The sequence below is a fragment of the Vulpes vulpes genome, chromosome 9 (assembly GCF_048418805.1).
Source record: "Vulpes vulpes isolate BD-2025 chromosome 9, VulVul3, whole genome shotgun sequence".
NCBI classification, from domain to species: Eukaryota; Metazoa; Chordata; class Mammalia; order Carnivora; family Canidae; genus Vulpes; species Vulpes vulpes.
In genome coordinates, this window is record NC_132788.1 from 8404657 (window position 1) to 8429122 (window position 24466).

The 24466-nt window shown below is 51.5% G+C and overlaps 1 protein-coding gene across 2 annotated transcripts; it reads right to left on the reverse strand.

Annotated features, from left to right (window-relative positions):
* Positions 1 to 18941: 18941 nt before the first annotated feature.
* Positions 18942 to 23987, reverse strand: B3GNT7 (UDP-GlcNAc:betaGal beta-1,3-N-acetylglucosaminyltransferase 7). 2 transcript variants are annotated; one of them, XM_072719179.1, is made up of 2 exons: positions 23839 to 23987; positions 18942 to 21430 (listed from the first exon to the last, which is right to left on the reverse strand). In XM_072719179.1, exons 1-2 carry the CDS (start codon positions 23847 to 23849, stop codon positions 20236 to 20238), a joined length of 1206 nt encoding a protein of 401 aa, XP_072575280.1. In that variant the 5' UTR covers positions 23850 to 23987; the 3' UTR covers positions 18942 to 20235. The 2 variants fall into 2 exon arrangements, with proteins under 2 accessions (XP_072575280.1, XP_025862050.1); XM_026006265.2 differs by lacking the exon at positions 23839 to 23987 and adding an exon at positions 21718 to 22634.
* Positions 23988 to 24466: the final 479 nt, after the last annotated feature.

The window sequence follows — 24466 nt, forward strand, 5'->3', positions numbered from 1 at the left end:
ACCACTCTGACTTTGACCCATCTTGGTTCGGCTGCTCAAACCACCCCCACCCCGCAAATTTTTATTTAAATTCTAGTTAGTTAGGGGCACCTGAGTGTCTCATCAGTTGAGCATCCAATTCTTTTTTTTTTAAGATTTTATTTTTTATTTATTCATAAGAGACACAGAGAGAAAGGCAGAGGGAGAAGTAGGGTCCTGTGGAGAGCCCGATGTGAGACTTGATCCCAGGATCCTAGGATCATGCCCTGAGCCAAAAGCAGACACTCAACCACTGAGCCACCCAGGTGCCCCAAGCATCCAATTCTTGGTTTTGGCTCAGGTCATGATCTCAGAGCTGTGGGATCAGGCCTCGGTCAGGCTCCATACTCAGCAGGGGGTCTGTTGGAGATTTTCTCTCTCTCTCCCTCTGTCCCTCCTCCTCTCCCTCTCTCTCAAATAAATATATAAATCTTTTTTTTAAAGATTTTTTAAATGTATTTATGAGAGACCCTCCTCCTCTCCCTCTCTCTCAAATAAATATATAAATCTTTTTTTTTTTTAAAGATTTTTAAAATGTATTTATGAGAGACACAGAGAGAGAGAGATGCAGAGACACAGGCAGAGGGAGAAGGAGGCTCCCTGTTGGGAGCCTGATGCAGGACTCGACCCTGGGACTGTGGGATCACGCCCTGAGCCAAAGGCAGACACTCAACCGCTGAGCCACCCAGGCATCCCTAAATATATAAATCTTAAAAAAAAATGTTTAAATTCTAGCTAGCTAACATTTTATTTACTCCTAATAATTTTTTTCTGGTTATTTTAATAGGATCTTTCCCATCATTCTATAATTTAATCGATTATTAACATATAAGAAAGCATGTCTGTTCTTCCTAATGAGTGCGAGTCTTGCATTCAATCTCTTTGCTACACTGTCATAAATTTGAAATATTGCAGTTGGTTTGGGTTTTTTGGAGTAGTCAGCTCTATAATCTGCAAATCAAATAACATCCTCTTCACTAGTCATACTTCTTGTGTCTGTTTACTGTTCTGTGTCTTTTTGTATCATGACCTTCCAGCCCTAGTTAGTACATGATTGTGAGTGTGCATGTATGTTTTGCCTTTGATCATGATGAGAACCACCCTAGTGTTTTATCATTACATAGGATGCCTACTTTTAGGTTGAAATGGATATATTTTAAAAGTCTGGTATTAGGGACATTGTCATGTATATATGAAAGTAGAAAGATCAGAATAATGAACCTGCTAGCCTATGGCCCCCAGTTTTGTCCACCTTTGTTTCATTTGCCCCTCATCCCCCAACCCTTGGAAAATTTTGAAATATTCCAATTTTCTATTATCTCATCCATATTTCCAATATTCCCAATATTTTGCCCATATATTTCCACCATTATATTAATTTTTTTGAAATATTTCAATATGTATCTTTAAAGGGTAATGATTCTTGGGCACCTGGGTGGCTCAGTCAGATGCTGAAGCATCTGCCTTCAGCTCAGGTCATGATCTCAGGGTCCTGGGATTGGGCCCTGCATCGTAGGGCTCCCTGCTCAGCGGGGAGTCTGCATCTCCCTCTCCCTCTGCCCCTCTCCCTGTCACTACCTGCTTGTGCTCTCTTCTCACTTTCAAATAAATAAGTAAGTAAATAAATAAATAAATAAAAGATTTTTTTAAGAGTTAATGATTATTTTTTTTTACCTAATTGAGTTTTTGTTAGTTGTCCTAAGAGTCAGTACAGACATTTTATTTTATTTTATTTTATTTTATTTTATTTTATTTTTTGACATTTTAATTTGTACACAATTTTTAAGTTAGGTACTGAAAAATCTAAAAAGTCATGTAGTTGTGATTCTTTTCTTAATGTCATTCCCATGACCTTTCAGCTTAAAATTTGGGGGCAAATTTTCCTTAACAGTATATCAAAGTACCAATATCTTCAAATGTTGATATGCTGTTAACTTTGTCAAGTCTCATTAATTCATAGTTTATTTTTTTTTTTAAGTTTTTCTTTTCTTTCTTTCTTTTTTTTTTTTATGATAGTCACACAGAGAGAGAGGCAGAGACATAGGCAGAGGGAGAAGCAGGCTCCATGCACCGGGAACCCGACGTGGGTCTCCAGGTCGAACCCGGGTCTCCAGGATCGCGCCCTGGGCCAAAGGCAGGCTCTAAACTGCTGCGCCACCCAGGGATCCCAATTCACAGTTTAATATAATATACACTACGTACTAAAACGAGACCATTACCAAGACGTTACAGAGTGCACAAGAATTCTTTTTTTTTTTTTTTTTTTTTTTTTTTTTTAGTGCACAAGAATTCTGACATGGAGAGCCAAGATCTAGGAGTGGTTTAATTTTCTTTTCTTTTTTCTTTTCTTTTTTTCTTTTTTTTTCTTTTCTTTTCTTTTTTTTCTTTTCTTTTTTCTTTTCTTTTTTTCTTTCTTTTCTTTTCCTTTTCTTTTTTTCTTTTCCTTTTCTTCTTTCCTTTTCTTCTCTTTTCTTTTTTTTCTTTTCTTTTCTTTTCTTTTCTTTTTTCTTTTCTTTTCTTTCCTTTCCTTTCTCTTTCTTTCTTTCTTTCTTTCTTTCTTTCTTTCTTTCTTTCTTCTTTTTTCTTTTCTTTCTTTCTTTTCCTTTCTTTCTATATTTTATTTATTTATTTGACAGAGAGTGTGCACAAGCAGGGGGCATGGCAGGCAGAGAGAAAGGGAGAAGTAGACTCCCCACTGAGCAGGGAGCCTGATGTGGGGCTCCATCCCAGGACCCCAAGATCATGACCAGAGTGGAAGGCAGATGCTTAACTGACTGAGCCACCCAGGTACCCCCAGGAGTGGTTTTATTTAGGAAACGATTCTACCAAAACCAACATGGAGATAGAAGTAATTTAAAATGTTCAAGATATATTAAATACACGACTGACTCCAAATTGTCATTTAGTATGGTTTGTTATTACAGGATATAAAAATTACCCCATCTATGGAATGTTGAGCTGATGCCCAAGACAATCAAAGCCTCCCAAACTCAATATCCCACTATATCCTGGTTGTATCAAAAATAAACGACCGGCAAATGATTTCACCTCTTTATTTTTTTTTAAGATTTTATTTATTTATTCATGAGAGACACACAGAGAGAGAGAGGCAGAGACACAGGCAGAGGGAGATTGATTCAGGACTCGATCCTGGGACTCCGGATCACGCCCTGGCTGGAAGGCAGGTGCTAAACCACTGAGCCACCCAGGGATCCCCTGATTTCACCTCTTAAAAAAAAGCATTTACACTTTAAAAAATGGGCTGAGGTAGGATTCCCTCCTTCTTAAAAATGTTTCTAGAGGGGCACCTGGGTGGCTCAGTTGGTTAAACGTCTGCCTTTGGCTTAGGTCATGATCCCAGGGTCCAGGGATGGAGCCCCTGCTCAGCGGGGAGCCAGCTTCTCCCTCTCCCACTCCCCCTGCTTGTGCTTGTGCTCTCTTCCTTTCTGTCAAATAAATAAATAAATAAAATTAATTTTTAAAAATGTTGCTAGAGCTACTAAAAACTTGCATTTACAAAATAGTTGATAAAAATATTCCTCTGGATTGTACAAGAAGGGAGACAGGGACCACTGTTAAGACAAGGTATATGATAATAATCAGACTTGGCTTCTTTCTCTCCTGCTTCATCCAGGGCTGGACTCTCCTTATTTTTAGTTTTCCGTTTTCTGCAGGTAAGGTTTCTTCTATTTCTTGGTTAGCCACTTCAGGGTATTTTCCCTTGGCTTCCCCTTTTCCCCTTTGCACTTTTTGTCTGAAGATTTATCCTTTCCTGCTGCCTTTTTGGGGGTTTGTTTCCACTTCTGCAGGAGCAGGTGTAGCTGACAACCCCCCCACCTCCTCTTGGGCTCCTTCACTGCCCCCTCGAGGGAGCTGACCTTCCCTTTGGGCATCGTGGTAGCGAGGTGGGGATGTGTCAGGTGCTTCCTGGGTGTGTGGGGGCAGCGGTGCACCAGAACTTTCCCGAAGCTGGGCTGCCTGGCTGCTGCTGTTCCATGTTAATGATTCTTTAAAAAAAAAAAAAGTAATGCTGTTATCATATCTTACAAATTAAACATTAACCTCTTCATATCATCAAATATTCAGTGTTCAGTTTCCCTTGATTATGCCCTCTTTTTTTTTTTTTCCCCTGACTTGGCTTATCAAATTTGCATTCAGAGGAGCCACACACGGCTTTGGAGTCTCTTTCAATCTGTGAATTTTCCTTCTCACTTTTCATTTTTCTTGCTGTTTGTTCCTTGAAGACATCAAGTAATTTGCCCTGCAGAATGAACATCTTGGTTTTGCTGATGACATCCCTGTGGTGGTGTTTACCATGTTCCTCTGCCCCCTAGTATTTCTAGAGAACAGATCAGATTGAGGTTCAGGTTTTGGGGCAAGTATAGGTGGTGTCACAGGACAGGCAGCCAGGACCCAGCCTCTGGGAGGGAGATTTGCAGAAGGAGGTTTACTGGGCAGGGCTCTCAGGCTCAGAGCCTCTATGGAAGTAGGGGGACGTGGGAGGGGACAGAGGAGCAGCTGGACAGGGATGAGCTGAGACAAAGGTCTCAGCACCCTTGGGAGCTCTGGAGCTGGGACAACCCCCACATTGTTCCCGATGGAGGCGATGAGTGAGGCTTTTGTACCCTCTCATTGGCCTGTCTCTGGGGGTGGGAGTACAACCTGTGGACACCCCCAGGGAGGGACCCAGGTATGACAGCTGGGGGAGTGCCTGCTGCAGTCCTAAAGGCAGAACCTGAGCAGGGCTTCGATGGATACTTCTAGGGCATCACATGGGGAAACACTCTGTCTGGTTGTCTCTCTTATGTTAAGATTGATCAGGGGGTGTCTGCTGCTAGCCAGCCTGTTCTACCCATTATAGGCTCCCCCATCAGCTTTTCCATAGTAGTTGAAACAGTCACTGATGATGATCATATTCGGTCACTTTTTTTTCATGAGTTACAAAATAATGATATTCTAATTCTCCTATTCATTCCTCTTTAATCAGCTGGAAGTCTATAAAGAGTTTTTTTTCTCCTAAACTCTGGTTATCCTGAGGTACAGCTCATACAGAATGGTCAGAATAAGTGCTTGATTCTTTCCCTTGATTTTCAAATTAAAATGTATCTAGTGACGGTGAGGCTGCTGATCTGTGGACCACACTTTGATGAGCAGGTCAGTATTGCTAGAGATTTTGTTAGAACTGCTGACTCTCTTGGACTCCTGGGTGGCTCAGTTGGTTAAGCATCTGCCTTCAGCTCAGCTCATGATCCCAGGATCCTGGGATGGAGTCCCACATAGGGCTCTCTGCTCAGTGGGGAGTCTGTTTCTTCCACCCCTTCCTCTGCTTGTGCTTGCTCCCTCTCTCTCTGGTTCACTCTCTCTCTCTCTCTCTCTCAAATAAGTGAATAAAATTAAAACAAAATAAATCATGTGATTAAAAAAAGCAAAAAATAACTGCAGACTCTCAGGCCTATACCAGGGTCTCATTCCACAAAATCCATTATTTGTGTATTTCTATCAAAGGTGGAAAAAAACTGGAATATTTTGCCTTACATAAAGTAATAAATTACTAACTCAGTACTGGGTATTAAATTTTGCCAAACGCTTTTTCATTACAAAATCCAGATGGATCACTATTGTCTGCTCAGTGTTAAACTATATACACATTTTCTTGTTCTGTGCCTTGGTAGCCTTTTCTTTTTTTTTTTTTTTATCTCTGGGCACTATATCATAGCATGGATATTCCACACTTTATTTATCCATGGATCTGTTGATCGACACCTGTGTTGTTTCCAGTTTTTGACCACTGCAAGTAAAGCTCCATGAACAAGTGTGTATAAGTTTTGGGTGGACACATGCTTTCATTTTTTTGGGGTAAGTACTGAGAAGTTGAATGAGTGTGTCATGGGTGTATTTTTTTATTTCTTTTTTAAAAAGATTTTATTTATTTATTCATAAGAGACACAGAAGAGAGGCAGAGACATAGGCAGAGGGAGAGGCAGGCTCCCTACAGGGAGCCCAATGCAGGACTCGATCCCAAGACCCTGGGATCACTACCTGAGCCAAGGCAGACACTCAACTGCTGAGCCACCAAGGCTATGTTTAATTTCAAAAGAAACTCTCAATATATTTTTTCAAATTGACCCTCAGAAAATATTGTTCACATATGAATTTCCACCAGCACTGTATAATGGCGCCCATTTCACTACACTATTGTCAATACTGAGAATTATTTCTTTTAAAAATTGACAATCTAGGGACACCTGAGTGGCTCAGTGGTTGAGCACCTGCCTTTTGTTCAGGGAGTGATCCTGGAGTCTCGGGCTCCCTGAATGGAGCCTGCTTCTCTCTCTGCCCGTGTCTCTGCCTCTCTCTCTGTCTCTCTCATGAATAAATAAAATCTTTTAAAAAAAACCGATAAGCTGTCTATCACCTATTTATCTCTCATCTATCTATTATTGTGGTAAAATATGCATTTCACCAAATGTGTCATTTTTTCCTTTTTAAAATGTACGGTCTGGTGGCACTAAATGCATTTACAATATTGTGTGACCATCACCACCATCCATTTTTCATCATTCCTGATATAAATTCTGTGCCCATTAAACACTCTCTCCCTCCTCTCCTCACCCCCATGGTAACCTCTGCTCTACTCTGTCTCTATGAATTTGGCTACTCTAGGTACCTCATATAATTGGAATCATACAATATTTGTTCATGTCTGTTTTCTTTCACTTGGCATAATATTTTCAAGGTTCATCCATGTTGCAGTGTGTACCGTGTGTACCGTGTTATAACAATTCCATTCCTTTATTTGACTGTATGGATAGATGACACTTTGTTTATCAGTTCATGTACTGATGGACATTTGGGCTGCTTCCACCTTTTGGTTATTATGAATAATTCTTCATGAACACTCATGTATAAATATCTGTTTGAGTCCCTGCTCTCAGTTCTTTTGGGTATATATCTAGAATTAAAATTGTTGGATCAAATGGTTTCTGAGAGGGATGCCTGGGTGGCTCAGCGGTTGGACGTCTGCCTTTGACTCAGGGCGTGATCCCGGGGTCTGGGATCAAGTCCCACATCGGGCTCCTGCGGAAAGCCTGCTTCTCCCTCTGCCTGTGTCTCTGGCTCTTTCTCTTTCTGTCTCTCATGAATAAATAAATAAAATCTTTTTAAAAAATGGTTTCTGAGAAACCACCAGACTGTTTTCCATAGTAGCTACATCGTTTTACCTTCCCACCAATGGATGAGAGTTCCAATTGCTCCACATCCTTATCAACACTTATTATTTTCCTTTTTAAAAAAAGTAGGCCCCACGCCCAATGTGGGGCTTGAATTCACGATCCTGAGATCAAGAAGAGTTGGACGTTTTACCAACTGAGCCAGCCAGGCACCCCTTACCCCTCTCTTTTTTTCCTTCCTTCCTTCTTTCCTTCCTTTCTTCCTTTCTCTTTAGAGGGAGAATCTTTTTAAAAAAAGATTTTATTTATTTATTTGACAGGGGTGGGGGAGAGCATGAGAAGGGGAGCTGCAGGCAGAGGGAGAGGGACAAGCAGACTCCCCACTGAACAGGGAGTCTGATGCGGAACCCTAGGATCATGACCTGAGCCAAAGGCAGACACCCAACTGACTGAGCCACCCAGGAATCCCCCCTTCTTTTTTTTTTTTAATAGCCACCCTGATGGATAATAGCCATCTTAATGAGATACCTAAGTGATATCTCATTGTGGTTTTAATTTGCATTTCCATAATGACTAGCGATGTTAAATATTTTTTCATGTGCTTATTTTGTTTATCTTTTTTGGAGAAATATCTATTCAAACCCTTTGCCCACTGAACTATATATATATTTTTAAAGATTTTATTTATTTATTCATGAGAGACACACAGAGACACACAGAGAAAGGCAGAGACACAGGCAGAGAGAGAAGCAGGCTCCATGCAGGGAACCCAATGTGGGACTCGACTCTGGGTCTCCAGGATCAGGCCCTGGGCGGAAGGCAGGCGCTAAACCGCTGAGCCACCCAGGGATCCCTGAACTATATTTTTAATGTGCTACTAAACTGTATTGCCGGGATGCCTCAGTGGCTCAGTGGTTGAGTGTCTGCCTTTGGCTCAGGGTGTGATCCCGGGGTCCTTGGATCAAGTCCTGCATCAGGCTGCTGCATGGAGCTTGCTTCTCCCTCTGCCTGTGTCTCTGTCTCTCTCTCTGTGTCTCCCATGAATAAATAAATAAAATCTTAAAAAAATAAACTGTATTACCTAATATTTCATTTACGACTTTTGTGTCCAGTGGACCCAATAATCTACTCCCAAATTCCTGAGGTATTTTTTGTTGTTCTGGGTTGTTAAGGTTTGATATAATTCATTATGTAGCAATTGGTCACTGCACAGGTTCAGTTCTGGAAAGCAGGCGCCCTTCTTGTGCAAAGATAATGGAAATTCCTGCTTCCTTTTATCTGCCCTGGGTTCCTCTCTCCTTCACTCCAAATCTGGGGTCCAAGCCGCAATTCCAGATTTGCACAGACCCAAAAGCCCCATGGGAAGTTCTGGGAACTCTATTTAAACTGGGGATCAGCCACAAATAATCCCGATGGATTTTGGTGGGTAGAAAATGGAATCCAGACTGCTTGCAAGAAGGATCAGTAGTGCCCAAGGGAGGGATGCCTGGTTGGCTCAGTTAGTAGAGCATGCAACTCTTGATCTCAGGGTCATGAGTTCAAGCCCCATGTTGGACACAGAGATTACTTTTTTTTAAATGTCTGAAAGAAGAACAATCTCATGAAGAAGGGGTTTGGTGGAGGGCCCAGGATCATCTTGGGGCCAAGGATGGGAAGCATCAGACCCTGAGCAGAGTGTGAGGGTCAACTTTAATCTGTCCCAGCCTAGGGCACTGTAGGCTGAGTTTATCATTTTTGTCTTCTCATAACCCCCTCCTTTGGGGAGTCCATCCTTCCTTGATGGCCCCTTTCCATTGTAATCCTCTTTAGGCCATGGATCAAGTAGGAATAACCCTGCCCCCCGCCCCTTGTGATGTCCTGATGAGCGGACTCCATTCTCCTCGCCATAAACACTGCTTCTGGCTTAGACATATGATACATGCGAGCCTAATGGACTCTCTCCTTGAGTTTTTGCCAGAAATATCAGAAAGATACTCATTTTGTAACTGAATGGTGAACTCACTCTTCATTGAGGTACAGATGGAGGACACTAGGTGGAGCTGTCCCACAGAAAGGAACATCTATTTGCAGCAAATAAGGAGATGATGGGGGTAACTTCCTGGCTGAGACTCCCTGAGCAGGGGTGAATGCATTTCTTTTATTTAGGGTTAGGATGAACATTTAGAAAGGGGAGCGTTGTCATCGTGTGTGGAGGCGGGCACAAGGGCGTGCATGCATCTTAAGGAAACATGCCCATACACGATGTGTTATGTTAATGAGGTACGTGTACCTTCTTGGGGGGAGCTTGTACATTATAAGGAGGCACAGTTGGATAAGAAGAAGGGGCTGTGGGCACGTTCTAAGATGCAATATCTGGAATAATCTGGATGGGGTCTCGGGGTCCTTAAAGATAAGGACCCCCAAGAGGGTAAGGAATGCAGGGCCTTGCCTACCTTTGAAACAGGACTGGGGGGATCCCTGGGTGGTGCAGCGGTTTGGCGCCTGCCTTTGGCCCAGGGCGCGATCCTGGAGACCCGGGATTGAATCCCACATCGGGCTCCTGGTGCATGGAGCCTGGTTCTCCCTCTGCCTATGTCTCTGCCTCTCTCTCTCTCTCTGTGACTATCATAAATGAATAAAAAAAAAAAAAAAAAGAAAGAAAGAAACAGGACTGGGAGTTTTCCCTCTGATGTATTGTCTCTGGTATGGTTAGGCTATTGCTCAGCCTGGTAGAGACTGTTAGTTGTTTGCATTCCTTTTAAATCCTTAACTACTGAGGTTTTTGCTTTAAAAAATTATTTATTTATTTATTCATTCATTCATTCATTTATTTATTTTAGGTTTTTGCATTTCTTGCAATTCTGACACCTCCTAGGAAAATGTGTTTGGGCGAGGAGGGCATAAATCTCAGAAAATATCAGGGAATCTAAAGTGACTTCTCTTGAGTCATGAAAGCTGTATCTCCTCTTTCTTTTTTGGAGACCCCTACCTCCTTCTGCTGACTTTTTTCTTTTTTTTTTCCCTCCTTTTGGAAAAATATCTCCTAAGTCTGTTGCTGCCTGCTAGAGAATCAAATCAACTCAGAGAAAAGAAAAGCTAACAGGTGAAAGACAATCATTGAAGCATCTGGACCCAGCCATGCCTCAAGGCCCAGAGATTTGTTACATCCAGTAAAAGTTCTTTTTCTCTTGATCTAGTTGGGAGTTGAGTTTCTGTCAGTTACCAGTGACTGCAACCAGAATAGGGGAAATCTTTGGAGCAAAACGGAATGAAACATATTCCCCCAGGGACTTGAGCGATCTTACTGTGGGACCCACTCCCCTGGTAAGAGAACAAGATATGAGAAGGGGAGATGTGTCTCAGTTGGGTGCAGATATGGAGGTGCTGGTGAGAAAGCTGCGGAGTGGAGAGAGAGGTGGGGGGAGCAGCAACAGTCTCCCTAAGGGGAAGGATGGACACTGTCTAGTCCAATCTCTCTAGCAGAGAACTAACAGAGGCAGCCCTAGCTTGCAAAAGGTCCCGAAGGGGGTCTTCCGGTCCACAGCTGAGCAGTAATGCCCATGGGTTGCTAGAGAGTCAGAGGCACTCAGGGGCAGTGTGGGCACAGGCGGGTGAATAGTTAAGCTGTGTCTAAGTCAGTAAGAGTGATGAGGAAGGCAGCAAACAAAACCCAGCCTTGGGGGCACTTGGGTGGCTCAGTCAGTTGGTGGCTGCCTTCAGCTCAGGGCGAGATCCCAGAGTCCTGGGACAGAGCCTCTTGTGAGGCTCTCCGCTCAGCGGGGAGTCTGCTTCTCCCTCTCCCTTTGCCCATTGCTGCCCCCTTCTCTGCTCATGCTCCCTCTCTCTCAAATAAATAGGATCTTTTCTTTTTAATATTTTACTTATTTATTTGAGAGAGAGAGAGTGAGAAAAAAGAGAGCGCACAAGCAAGAGGAGGGCTGAGAGAGAAGCAGACTCCCTGCTGCATAGGCAGCCTGATTTAAGACAGATCTCCATCCTGGGACTCTGGGATCATGGCAGATGCTTAACCAAATGAGCCACCCAGGTGCCCCTAAATAAAATCTTAAAAAAACACAACACAACAAAACCCCAGCTTTGGTGAGAATTACCCAGAACACAAGCTCCTTGTGGGTCCTGGAGATAGGGTGAAGGCTGGGTCTGCCCTGGACAAAGGGGACTATTGATCAGTGGGATTTAGGGACATATGGGCGAGCAAGTACCTGGTTGCTCAAGGCCTGGAGCTGGGAGGGGGTTCTGGCTGTGTGCAGCCTGCAGGAGTCCTGGGCCATGCGGGGTGCTCTCTCTGCTGGGTTGGGCGCCCAGTTTATATTTATTTCATACAAGGAGCTGGAGAGTTTGTCTTTCTTGTTCACATCAGCAACAGCTTATATTGATTGCAGTGAGTTGTTTCTTTGGAGGCTGAAAGATCTTAACTGCCCAAAGGATCTCCAGAGACTTTGGGAAGATGATTCTTTGATAATACTTTCAAATTCTTCCTCACTTATGGGAACATAAGGATTTTCTTTTTTTGAATCTTTCTTAATTTGAACCATACTTTTCAATAAGATTTAAAAATCTATTCACATATTCATATGGGAATTGTAATTCTTATAATCTTACATTATAATCTGCATTAATACCTCAACTTGCTAATTATATTTGTCTTTTCTCTCCTTTTTAAAAAATTTGACATAGATCTAATGCTTTCTTTTCTTTTTTCTTTTTTTGTTAAGATTTTATGTATTTATTTGAAAGAGAGGGAGAGTAATAGTGGGGAGGAGCAGAGGGAGAGAGAGAAGGAGCCTCCCTGCAGAGCAGGGAGCCAGATGCTGGGGTTGATCTCAAGACCCTAGGATCATGACCTGAGCCAAAGGCAGCCGCTTAATTGACTAAGCCATTCAGGTGCCCCTAATGCTTTCTTTTTTTGTTTAAGAATCTATTTTTGGGGCAGCCCCGGTGGCACAGCGGTTTAGCGCCGCCTTCAGCCTAGGGCGTGATCCTGGAGACCCTGGATCGAGTCCCACGTCGGGCTCCCAGCATGGAGCCTGCTTCTCCCTCTGCCTGTGCCTCTGACCCCTTCTCCTTCCTCTCTCTCTCTGAATAAATAAATTAAAAAAAAAAAAAAGAATCTACTTTTGGGGGCACCTGCCTGGCTCAGTTGGTGGAGCAAGTGACTCTTGATCTCGGGGTTGTGAGTTCAAGCCCCATGTTTGTTGTAGAGATTACTTAAAAATAAAATTGTAAAAAAAAATCTACTTTGGGGTTTCTTTTCTTTTCTTTTTAAAGATTTTATTTATTTATTCACGAGAGACACACACAGAGAGAGAGAGGCAGAGACACAGGCAGAGGGAGAAGCAGGCCCCATGCAGGGAGCCCGATGTGGGACTCCATCCCAGGTCTCCAGGATCAGGCCCTGGGCTGAAGGCAGTGCTAAACCACTGAGCCACCCAGGCTGCCCTACTTTTGAATTTCTTTATCAATTCTACTGCTTTCATATTCACCAATTTTAACTTTCATTTTTACTATGCCTTTATGATTTCCTTCTTCTGGCTTTGCTTTAGTCTATTTTAAAGTTCTTTCCCTGAAATTCTGAGTTGAAATGTTAGCTCAGTTATTTTTATTATTTTTTAGATTTTATTTATTTGAGTGAGTGAGTGCCCCTACCCCTGCTCGCTCTTTCTCTCTCTAGAATAAATAAATAAATCTCTAAAAAAAAAAAAAAAAAAAAAAAAAAAAAGCCTTATACAGATAAGCCAAGAGAAAAGAATAAAGCCTAGGGAATCCCACTACCAGGAAACAATTCCTGTTAAACAGTTTGGTGAGGAGCTTTCTAGCATCTGTGAGGCTCACATGCCCTTAGGTAACTGCGGGGGGAGTTGGGGTTCAGCTAATGCAAGTCACAGATTTCCACAAAACCAGCTCAGGAAAAAAAAAAAAAAAAACCAGCTCAGGGGGCAGCCCCGGTGGCGCAGCGGTTTAGCGCCGCCTGCAGCCCGGGGTGTGATCTTGGAGACTCAGGATCGAGTCCCACGTCGGGCTCCCTGCGTGGAACCTGCTTCTCCCTTTGCCTGTGTATCTGCCTCTCTCTCTCTCTCTCTCTCTCTCTCTGCCTCTCATGAATAAATAAATAAAATAAAAAAATAGTATACAAATGTCGATACAGAGATAAACAAACCAATAAACAGAAAAGAAAGCTTTAAAAAAAAACAACCCAGCTCAGAGCCTCCCTCCCCTCCCGTGGTCACGATACCCCACGTGGTCAGTAGGGGGCGCTCCCCGCCCTCTCCCGCGATCGCGCAGGAGCCGGGGCCCCGCCGCTGCGGAGCCGGCCGCCGCCGGCAGGTGCGCCCCGCGGGAAACCGGGGTTCGCCGCGTTGCACCCCCATCACCGCCCTGCTCTCCGCGCCCTGCCTGCCCGACGGCGACCTGTGACCGTCCCCACTAGAGCCCGCGGCGGTTCCGGGATGGCCTGTGGGTGGCCGCCCTCGGAGCCCCGCGCCCTCCAGCACCTCCTTTCGGCCCCGCGATTACGAGCCCCCGGGGGGGCAGCTGCAGAGCCTCGGGGCGGCGGCGAGAATTCCGGGCATTCCTGTGAGATTGGGCCGCAGCGGATTAAAACAAAGCCCGAGGAGGTTCCTAATAGGTCACCTGCTGCGCTGCAGGGTCAGTCCCCGCCTTGGCGCCCCAGGTCCCCGCCTTGGCGCCCGTCCCAGTCGCCGGGGCCGCGGTTTGAAACCCCAGGACTCGCGGCCGCTCCCGAGCTTCAGGCTCCCCAGCTTCGCGAGGGGCCCGCCTGGGTTGGGGCCCGGGCTCGAGCACCTGTCAACGCTCCCTGGGGGGCTTTGCACACCAGCTGCGGGGCTGAGCTCCGGCCCGGCTCACCTGGAAGGGGTGAAATGTGGTCCAAGATGCAAGTTTTGTATTAGAAGTACATGCAAAAGTTGCATTCCGCTCCATAATATGTGTGTTCTTTTTTTTTTTTTTTTTTTTAAGATTTTATTTATTTATTCATGAGAGACACAGAGAGAGAGAGAGAGAGAGAGAGAGGCAGAAGCAGGCTCCAGGGATCCCTGAGTGGCGCAGCGGTTTGGCGCCTGCCTTTGGCCCAGGGCGCGATCCTGGAGACCCGGGATCGAATCCCACGTCAGGCTCCCGGTGCATGGAGCCTGCTTCTCCCTCTGCCTGTGTCTCTGCCTCTCTCTCTCTCTCTCTGATTATCATGAATAAATAAATAAAATCTTAAAAAAAAAAAAAAAAAAAAAAGAAGCAGGCTCCATGCAGGGAGCCCCACGTGAGACTCGACCCTGGGACTCCAGGATCACGCCCTGGGCCAAAGGCGGATGCTAAACCGCTGAGCCCCCCCGGGGATCCCCTGTGTTCGTTTTAATATAAAAGCAATTGTTAAAAGAATTCTCAGAAAGAGGTACATTTATAATTCGTACAGATAGAAGAGTGACCTTGAGGTATAAAGATTTATTTTATTCACCTGAGGGCAAGCAGATGCTACAGCCGGTTCCCAGGAGACGTTAAAAAGCACAAAATTATCTGGAGTGAAGGAATTGAATTGCAAACGGAGGCCAAACTGGTTTTTCCACACGGGGGGAGAGAGAGGAGTCAATGGAAGCTCTGGGGGACGCCTGCTTCCAGGAGCCATCAGTACCTGCAATTAAAAAAAAGGTACAAAATAGCTCAAGGACCATGACCTGGGCTAGGAGCGCACAGCTTGGGGGTTGTGCTTTAAAGCTTAGTGTAGTTTTGAAACACGTTTTTCTTCACAATATTTGAAGTTAACTATCTGGAAAAAAAAATGTTTTTTTCCCCTCACGGTGCTAATACTGCTGTGCTCCCCCCCTACCCCCCGACACCAAAAATATCCGATTTCAAATCACTCCTTGGATATAACATTTTTCTACTCTTTGGGCTTTGGAGAAAAAAAAAAATCCACAAATATACCCGGAGGTGACTACTAAGGGAAAAAGGAGGGATTGAAGGTCTTGGGAGACAGTAGGTTGAGGAGTTAAGGAGCATAGACCAAAAAAGCTCCAGGCGCACCCTGTCACACAGTAGCTGTGAGAACCTTTCCCTGGGAACCTGTTTCTTCACATGACGCTGGTATAATGGGGTTCCAGAAGCTTCCCTGCCCACTCCTTCTCAGCCTAAGTGGACAGAGCAAGTCACTGGGGAACAGGCTTTCTTTGTTCAGGCTAGGGCTCTTTGAGTGGTCTCCTATAGTTATGGAAACGAGGCCCAGTGGGTGCCCATGGCTCCCCCTTCTCAAGCCTCCGGGCAAGGCAGAGCTGGCGGCCAGGGATGAGGGGAAGCGTCATGGGGTTGTACTGGAAGCTCAGAGCCTTTGTAGGAGGAAAGGCTTTGAGACCCATCTCGGCAGCCTGCTCCCCAGGATCAGGGCGAGGACAAACACTTCTGTCAGGAGAGGCCTGGAAGTTTGCCTGCCCGGGACAGAGAGCCTGAGAGCAGACCGTGTACGTGACTGGGAGCCACAGGACTCAGCACCCAACTTGCTACCACTCTTTGGGGAAGGATGGCTGCGCTGGTGATGGGGGGGGTAAGCGTGTGCAGCCCGGGGTCCCCCCCACAGCTCGTGCAGGGAAGGCAGCGTCTACGCGGGGGCCTGACCCTGCAGGCTCCCGTTCCACAGCGCCACCGCGTTGAGGGACAGGCACCAGTGGCAGAGGCCGGCTCCAACTTTCCAGACTCGCTGGACATTTGGCCTTTGGACTCAGGAGGTCCTTGAAGTTCTGGACAACCTGGGAGTGAGTGGGCTCCAAAAGGGGGAGAAAAAAATAATTTTTCTGAGATCCCCCTGGGATAAAAGACAGAAAACAAACAAGTTTAGTGGCATGTGTACCTCCTGTGTGCATGGGAGATCCCCAGGACCACGGAGTCACACTCTACTAAATGGTCAGAGCCACGGCCCTAAATACCATCTTCAGCGGAAGATTAAAGAAAGAGGGCGCCTGGGTGGCTCAGTGGTTGAGCGCCTGCCTTTGGCTCAGGACCCGGGATCGAGTCCCGCATCGGGCTCCCTGCAGGGAGGCTGCTTCTCCCTCTGCCTGTGTCCCTGCTTCTCTCTGTGTGTCTCATTAATAAATAAAATCTAAAAAAAAGAAAGAAAGATTAAAGGAGGATGTTGGAGCGACTTGCCTGTGTGTGTGTGAGATGCGGGGGTGGTAGTGACTTATGGGAGGTCACCAGGAAAAGCAGAGCAAACAAGTGTAAGGCCCTGCCTTCTGCACTGATGCTCCTTGTGACTTAGAGCTATCTTCCTCTTCTTGGTAGAGAGAGGGAGACCCCAAACGGAGATTTCTTTTACAGCTTTGAATGTCCCTTACACAAGGGTAACCTCTAACTCAGGTTTCAGAGCTTCTCCTGTGTCTGCTGTTCCTTAAAAATAATCAGCTCAAGATAATTCTTATGCGAAAGAGGCATATTTTGGAATGTCATATTCCACTTCAATCTTCTGCCAGTAAGGGTACAGGAGGGACTCAGACTCCATCACCCAATGAGAAACATGAAAAAATATCTGTGCTTGTGCCGTGAGTGACATACATGTGAAACGTCAGGCAGACTGAATAGGCTCCATAAAATGGTCATTGCCGTCACCGTTAGCGGGAAGCAAGACAGTCAGACTTAAAGGCCTTTGTGTCTGTTTCCCAAAATGGTCAGTAACAGACCTTGGAAGGGCCAAGGTCAACACTCCTTGGAGGCAGCCAGGTCACACTCCCAGGCGGATGGAGGAAACCAGGGCCGGCTGAGCAGAAGGGCCAGAGCCAGGCCAGGAGCTGGCGGAGGGCTGGTCAGCTGGGCCGTTCTTCTCGAAGCTGGCTGAGGGTGGGCAGGGTCTCAGCAATTTTCCCAGTCACCAGCCCCTTCTTTGGTGAAGTCCTGTTCCTGCTGAGGGGACAGAGGAGCCAGGGACAGGCCTTGGGGCCATGTTTCATGTTTCCAGCCTGATGTTCCTGGAGCCTGGGACTGGCTGCCTCCCCATGTGGCCCACAAGGGGGTCTGGGGTCAAGGACATGTTGCTAGGGTTCCCATCTGATCTTGCTTGTTCCTGGCTCTGGAAGCCGTGCGCAGTCCTCAGTGCCGGCAGAAAGCATCCTCACCCTTAGCCAGGCGAGTTTCTTTACCAGGACACCCCCGGTCCCTCCCAGCTCCAGCCCTGTCCACACCAGGGACCTGGCCGCTCCCCCATGCCCCGCTGTTTGGCGCTTCTGGGCTGTTGCACATGCTCCCACCCTGGGCTGACCTTCCTTCCCCTTCTACCACAGGGATGCCACTCCTCCTTTAAGACACAAGTGGAGCGTCAGGCCCAGGGCTGGAGACTGCTCCCCACCCTGTGCTGGGGGGCCTGTCACACTGTTCCCCTCTGGCTGGGGGGCCTGTCACACTGTTCCCCTCTGGCGGGCTCGCCGACCTTCCTCCTTTCCCGCTGCAGTGTGAATGCCGGCTCTGGCAGCCCAGGCCGGGGCCCCTGAGCTCTGAAATGGGATCGGGCCATCCGTGGGGCCCACGGAGGAGGAAGTTCCCATGCCAGGAATGTGCAGTCTCCACTGAGAGCTCCCAGTGCGCGGGGCCCAGCTGGAGACACCAGTGAACCCAGAGGAAGGGGCTGCACACCCAGGTCCCCTGCTCCTTGCCTCTTGGCTCTCTCAGGATCAAGCCTGAACACATTCCTGAAACCCAGAAGGCTGAACAGGCCTTGCCTGTCTCCCTCACGGGGAGGCAGTCCCTTCTCTCACCGGCCCTCGCACCCCGTCTCCCGCCCCCCACCAGGGAGGCCCTCTTTTCTTCTGGTTAGACGGGAGGCCCCACTGCCCTACTCTGCTTTCTGGAGTCTCTGGCTTCCCAGCGTGAGAGGAACAAACAGGGCTGACAGCTTGGGTCTGTGACCTGTGCTCAGAGGACCGTGTGCTTGGCTGAATTCTCTGTGGGGGCAGTCCTGAAATTCTTAACTTTCTAAACCCAGGGGCCCTGCGTTCTCATTTTGCACTGGGCCCTTCAAAGCCCACAGCTGGTGCACAGAGAGGGAGACACGGGGCAATCCGTGCTGAGGGGGAAGAGCAGCAAGGTTCCTTTTCCTTCTGAGGGCTTGGACCCGGGCAGCCAGGGCCACGAGGGACACCCATGCAGTCTCGTGCCCCCTTGTGCCCTCTCAGATGTTGCATTATATGAGGACCCAGCCATTCCTTTCACTTCCCCTGAGGAGAGGACCAGGGTGGACATGTGGGGGCCTCTGACCTACTCCGTGATGCCTCGAGCTGGGCGCAGGGGGAGCAGCTGGCTTGCTCACTATATGGCCCCGTGACCCTTCTGGGGCTCGACAGCTGTTCTCCCCACCCTGAGGTCAGCCACTTAGGCCGAGGTTCCCCGTGCACTGGGAACCAGGCCCCCAAGGCTGCCCCCCCAAGCCACTGTTTCAGGGCTTCTTGTCAACCCTATCAATGCTTCCAGGATGACTGGAGGGACATCAGGGACCCCCCCCAGAACCCTTCACACCGCCCGACCCTACCCACTGTAACATCAGGCAGGCCCCACAGGAACGCACCATTAGTGGGCACATTTCTCCCCCATACCGCCTCTTCTGGGGGGCAGCTGTCTGGACTCCGGCCCTTGTGGCCTCTGCTTTGATCCTGGCACCTGCATCCCCTTGAAGTTGTGCACCCACCAGCCAAGAGCAAGGAACAAGCAGTATCTTCAGAAATCTGGCAACCCTGGCCCCAGACTCTCTCTGATGGACATGGTGACAGGAAGTTCCACACCAGAAAAACACAGCCCCCTTTTATTGAGAAAACAGAGTTGGTCCCTCTATCTTTTCCCGGGTGACTCCACCTGGATATGAGGTGGCATCCTTCTGCACCCATCCCCAAGGACGCCTGAGCCCGGGTGAGGTGGCACACAAGGTTCACTTCATCCCTTCACCGGGGCAAATGCTGGTCTGCTCAGGCCCTGGAGAAGCGGGCAGGCGGGTAGGACAGGGTTCCAGAGGGGGCCGTGACAGGCAAGGGGGTGTCCCGGGAGGGGGGTGAGTGGCCGAGGGAGGAGGTCTCTTGCTGGAATGAGGGTAGGGAACGGAGAATACCACCAATCTCCCGAGGCCTGGCACTCCCTCCCTCCATAAATAAAAACTTCACAGTAATAGAGGAATGTCCATCTCCAGGGCCAAACCGGCTGGTTTCTGGCCGGGGAGCCAGGCCTCGGTGGGGCTGCGTGAAGGCCCTCGGTGGGTCGGGCAGCACCATGACTGCGTGGGGCTGAGCACTGCTCTCTGGCCCTGTGTCGGGGGAGTGGGGTGGGGAGGGGGCGCAGCCCATCCAGAGGTTCTGAGGATTGCTGAGGTAGTCAGGGCGGCCAGCCGCGCTTCCAGACAGGGGTGGATGGAGCATTGTAGGGACACAGCCAGGAGGGAAGCCACCTGGTTGCAGAGACTGAGCAGCAACTCTAGGCAGGTGTGGGGGTGAGGATGGTGCTGAGGGCCTTCTGAGGTTCCATCTCCTGGAGACCCAGGGGCATGGGCTGCGGGGGGGGGGGGGCCTGTGAGCCCGCACAGGGTTGAGCTTCTCCTGAAAGGGCTGCCTGGGCCCGTGGGGGGAGACTGAGGCATTTCATGGGGGAAGGAGAATCTTGTCTGTGAAGACAAGAGGGCCGCCACGGACCCATCCAGGGCCAGGCCTAAGCCGGGTACCTGAGTACAGAGTTCCTTCAGAGACCACCAGGGCCTCCCCCCAGGTCACCGGGAGCCTAGCAGGGAACCCAGGTTAGGAGGGCTACCAGTGGCCAACGGCCCCGCTCCCAAGACGACCTTCAGCAGTCAGGGCAGTTGCAAACGTTCCTGGGCCTCAGCTCCACTTCCTGGGGGATGTGCACACCGGGAGGCCCCCTTCCGGCTAACTGCGCCCCATCACAGCCCGGGGCACGGAAAGCCCGAACCCCCTCCACCTCCCTGCGCGGGGGGACCACGGTCCATGTCCTGGCATTGCCGTTCCAGCCCCCTGACTCCCGGGGCTCAAGGACACGTGCCCTAGCCTCTCGGGCGGCCTGGCCGGGGTCAGAGCAGCTGCAGCTTGCGGGAGCAGGTGAGGTTGCCGTGCACCAGCCCCCACATGGCCAGCAGCTCGGCGGGCAGCAGCTTGTGCACGACGAGCATGGAGCGGAAGAAGCACGGCTCCTTGTTCATGCGGCTGTTGCGGTTGCGGGAAATGCCGAAAGTCTTGAAGCCCTCGTGGGCCGTGGGCTGCACACCCAGCACCTCCAGGCACATGCCCAGGAAGACGTCGTCGATGGGGTACAGCTCCAGGGTGTCGCAGGCGTGGTGCAGGCGCCGGGCCAGGCCGCCGGCCATGAGGAAGCCGCCGCCGCCCGCGTATGGGGGGTAGCTGGCCTTGCTGTACAGGACCCCCGGGATGTAGTACTTGTTGTCCTTCTTGCGGATGGGCCGGGCGTGCTGCAGGACGTCGCCCACGAACAGGTCTTCCCGCGGCTGCCAGTCAGCCAGGAACTCCAGCAGGTTGGTGGGGTTGACGAAGACGTCGTCGTCGCCCTTGAAGATGAACTGCACGTTGGGGCAGTAGATGTCAAACCACTTGAGGAAGTGGATCTCCTTGAGGGTCAGGTTGAAGAAGCTGTCGAGAAAGTCCCACTGCAGGATGTCGCCGTAGAGACGGTCCTCGTAGGCCAGCAGCTGCTGGTAGTGGGTCCGCTCCTCCTGCTTGGAGGCCGTGCCCAGCAGGAAGAGGGTGCGGATGGCGCCGCGGCCGCCGCTCACCGACTCCTGCTCGCGGCCCCAGGTCTGGCGGATGGCCTCGCGGCGGTCGTGCTGCGTGATGATCGACTTGACCACCACCAGCAGGTGGACGTGGCCGCCGCACTTCTCGGGGTGGTTCAGCAGCATGGGGAAGTACCGGCAGTGACGGTAGGTCAGGAACTGCCGGAAGTGGGGCTCCAGGCCTTGGAACCAGGGCTGGTGGGTCAGGTTGACGTTGGCTGAGCAGTTAGTGGTGCTGACGTCCCAAGTCTGGGGCCCTTGCGGGGCCGCGGGCGTGGGGGCAACCACATCCTTCGGGTTCTTCCAGAAGCTGTTGGGGTTCACCAGGTGTCCACTTGATTTCTGGGCCTTTTGCGGCTCTGGAGTGGGTGGCGGGGGCTCTTGCAGGAACTGGTTGGGGGTCAGGCTACGCTGGAATACTGTTACGGCCACAAGCAGGGCCAGAGACAGGCACACGCTCTTGTAGACGGTTTTCTTCCTGGGGGCGAGGGGTTGGAGGGTGGTAGAGAGGGGGGAGGAAAGGATGAGTCGTCCGTGATTCTCGAAGTCGCCTTGTTCCGAGCCGCAGCCCCAGATGGGCGAGTGGGGCCTGGGCACGGACACAAGTCCCGGGGCCCCCCCACCCCGAGTGGTTAGAGCTGGGTCCTGCTTCCTCTCCGACCCTGACCTCTCTCTTCCAGGACCAGGGGACCCACGCGGCACAAAGTTCAAGGACAAGCACTGCAGTCAGGCTGCCGGGGTTTAAATCTTGACTCTGCCACTTACAAGCACAATGACTCTCTAAGTGGGTCCCACTTAACGTCTCCAAACTGTGATTTCTTTTTCCCCCTCAATGAGGATAACGAGGTATCGGAGCGCCAACTTGCAGTGGGTATGCAGTCGGGGGAATGCCAAGAGTCTATAAGGACGACCTCTGGTGGAGATTTCTGCTGGTTTCCCAACCCCCCAGCAAGCCACCCCATTTGCTTTCATTTCCCTGTGCAAACCTGGGGAACCACTGGGGTGAACTGTTGTGGGGGGCAGAGATAGCACTTGCTCTACAGCCTGGGGGCTCAATCGCCTGTGGGGGATATTGGGGAGAGGCTCTAACGTGGGACCTGAAGAAGCCTGTCCTTTCCCCTCCTACCTCATCCATCTGACCCAATGCAAAACTGCCCACATGGCTGGTGGAGGCCGGAGAATGGGGCAGGGATCTCCTAGCATGACCGCTGCCCTCTATCCATTCCCAGGGACCCTCCTTGCCAGAGAGTCTCTAACACACCCATTTATGAAGCGGAAATTAAAGCCTTTTGCAGGAGGTGCTCGCAGGCCTGGGGCCGGGTGTGTACGTGTGTCTGTCCCAGGACCCTCTCTCCTTAGCTCACCCTCTGGAGGTGGCCAGGCCTCCTGCCCTGGTTTCTCTTGAGGAGACACAGGGGCCGAGGGCTCTTGGGGGAACACGCAGCTAGAAGTGTGGCCTCACAGGGCCGGGCCAAGAGGGAGCCAGCCCGGACCTCAGGAGCGAGCTGCAGGGTCAGGAGGAATGGAAGAAACAGACTAAAGTGTACCCCACTGGGACCCTGGGGACCCTGGAGAAGCCCCGGGGTGGCCCTCAAGACTGGCTGGTTGAAGGTTCAGGCACCCAGGGCAAGTGGATGTTGAGCCCCCCGAAGCACATTTTCCCATGGGGGTCCCAGGGTTTCCTGTGTATAGGGTCGGAGGAAGACTGGGTCAGCCAGGTGCTGGAGTGTGTGTGTGTGTGTGTGTGTGGGGGGGGGTGACTCGAGAGTTGACCCTCCCGAGGGAACAGCAGAATGTTCCAGATCAGGGTCTCCTGCCCTAGGGGATTCAACGAAGCACCCCTTCCCCTCCCAGCTCGACAGGTGGGTCCTGGAGGAAGTTCCGTGGGGGTCACCCCAGGGGAGGGGGATGCGTTGGGGTGGGGTGGGGGCCCCAGGCCGGTCCCCTTGCATCGTCCCACTCCACTTGTAGGCCAAAAGTCCCTCAGGGGAGGAAGGAGAGGGGCGAGGGGGAGAGGTGGTGGCTCGAGCTCCCCGGGAAGGAGGAGAGCCCCTCGGGGGTGGGGGTAGAGGATGGGTGTTGCCCTGGACGCAAGAGGCCCTCGGAATGGGCGACGGGACCCAGCCTCCCGGAGAGCCCTGGAGTCCCCAGAGCCTGGGGTCCTGGGGTGGGGCCAGGGTGCCTGGCAGCCTGGGCCCAGGGCCCCCTGCAGTCCTGCCCGACCGGCTGCTCGGGGCGCCGCACCCTGCCAGGCATCCCGCCGCCGCCGCCAAGCCCATCCATCCCGGGAAACTGAGGCCACCCCCTGGGCGCCCCAGCCCCGGGCACTCCAGTTCCGGGCACCCCAGCCCCGGCACCCAGCCCTGGCGCCCAGCCCCGGCACCCAGCCCCGGCACCCAGCCCCGGCACCCAGCCCCAGCCCCGGCACCCAGCCCCGGCACCCCAGCCCCGGCACCCAGCCCCGGCACCCAGCCCCAGCCCCGGCACCCGGCACCCAGCCCCGGCACCCAGCCCCAGCCCTGGCACCCGGCACCCAGCCCCCGGCACCCAGCCCCGGCACCCAGCCCCAGCCCCGGCACCCAGCCCCGGCACCCAGCCCCAGCCCCGGCACCCAGCCCCAGCCCCCGGCACCCAGCCCCGGCACCCAGCCCCGGCACCCAGCCCCAGCACCCAGCCCCAGCCCCGGGCACCCCAGCCCCGGCACCCAGCCCCAGCCCCCGGCACCCAGCCCCGGCACCCAGCCCCGGGCACCCCAGCCCCCAGCACCCAGCCCCAGCCCCAGCCCCGGCACCCAGCCCCGGCACCCAGCGCGGCACCCCGCCCGCATCCCGCCCCCGCCCGCCCCCGCGCGCCCCGCGACCTGGGGCACCCGCCGGCCCCGCTCACCACAGAGACATGGCGGCCCGGGCCGGGCGGCGGCGGAGCGGGGCGCGCGGGTCGCAGCTCTGGGCGCCGCGGCTCGGGGACGGCGGGCGGGGACGGGGACGCGGACGGGGCGGGCGGGAGCGAAGGCCGGGCCGCGCCCCCGCCGCCACTTTCCTCTTCCCCGCGGCCGGAGGAGGGGCCGGGAGGGGCGGCGGCGGCCCAGGTGCGTTAACCCCTTCGGCCCCGCCGCCGCCCGCGCCGCCCGCCCATTTCGCGGAGGCGGACCCCGAGGCCGAGGACCGTGGCCTGGCCCCGCCGCAGCCCGCGAGGGTCGCTCCCGGTGCCCGCGGACTCGGCTCCCCGCGGGGCTCCCTGGGGCCGTGGCCCCTCTGCGCGCCACCCACCGGGGCGCCCCGGGTCCCCACCGTCTCCCGCTCGCCCCATTCGCCCCCTTCGGTGGTGGAGGCGGCAGATGAGCACGGGGCTTCCCTTGCCCCTTTCCCACCTCCGGGCAGGCCTCCCTGCTCCTCCCCTCTGGGGAGCTACCTGGGGCCGGTCTGCAGAGAAGAGGGAGCCTGGGGGGGGGGGGGCAAGGGCCTTGGGATAAGGGGCCCCCCCAGGCTGGGCTGCCTGTGTCGGGGTCACAGCT

Excerpts from the sequence above, each read along its gene's own strand:
- B3GNT7 (XM_026006265.2), bottom strand. The coding sequence starts at position 21,914 with ATGGGGTGGCTTGCTGGGGGGTTGGGAAACCAGCAGAAATCTCCACCA. Across the intron at positions 21,431-21,717 it reads CTTAGAGAGTCATTGTGCTT|GAAGAAAACCGTCTACAAGA; the intron begins GTAAGTGGCAGA and ends CCTCGCCCCCAG.